This window comes from Camelina sativa, unplaced genomic scaffold (genome assembly GCF_000633955.1).
Source record: "Camelina sativa cultivar DH55 unplaced genomic scaffold, Cs unpScaffold16176, whole genome shotgun sequence".
In the NCBI taxonomy this organism is placed as follows: domain Eukaryota; kingdom Viridiplantae; phylum Streptophyta; class Magnoliopsida; order Brassicales; family Brassicaceae; genus Camelina; species Camelina sativa.
In genome coordinates this window covers 1-312 of record NW_010937193.1, presented here as the reverse complement: position 1 = coordinate 312, position 312 = coordinate 1, and the positions used below count along the sequence as shown (strand labels likewise).

At 44.2% G+C, this 312-nt stretch overlaps 1 protein-coding gene across 1 annotated transcript; it reads left to right on the top strand.

The window, feature by feature from the left end:
• Positions 1–3: 3 nt before the first annotated feature.
• On the top strand, positions 4–309 carry LOC109132062 (DExH-box ATP-dependent RNA helicase DExH12-like; the record flags this gene model as incomplete). Its single annotated transcript, XM_019243191.1, has 1 exon — positions 4–309. A coding segment is annotated over one exon (306 nt), but the record flags the coding sequence as incomplete, so codon positions are not given.
• Between the last annotated feature and the right edge of the window lie 3 nt (positions 310–312).

Sequence of the window (312 nt, the reverse complement as noted above, 5' to 3'; positions counted from 1 at the left end):
AGTGGTGCTGCGGATGAGATTTTGGCCGTCCTCAAGAACGAAACATTTAAAAACCCTGAGAAAAAGATGGAGATCGAGAAGTTGCTCAACAAAATTAAAGACCAGGAGTTTGATCAGCTTGTTAGCATTGGGAAGTTGATCACTGATTTTCAAGAGGGTGGTGATTCTGGTGGTGGTAAGGCGAATGACGATGAGGGGCTTGATGATGATTTGGGCGTCGCTGTTGAATTTGAGGAGAATGAAGAAGATGATGAGGATAGTGATCCTGATATGGTTCAAGAGGAAGATGATGAGGAGGATGAAGAGCCTACC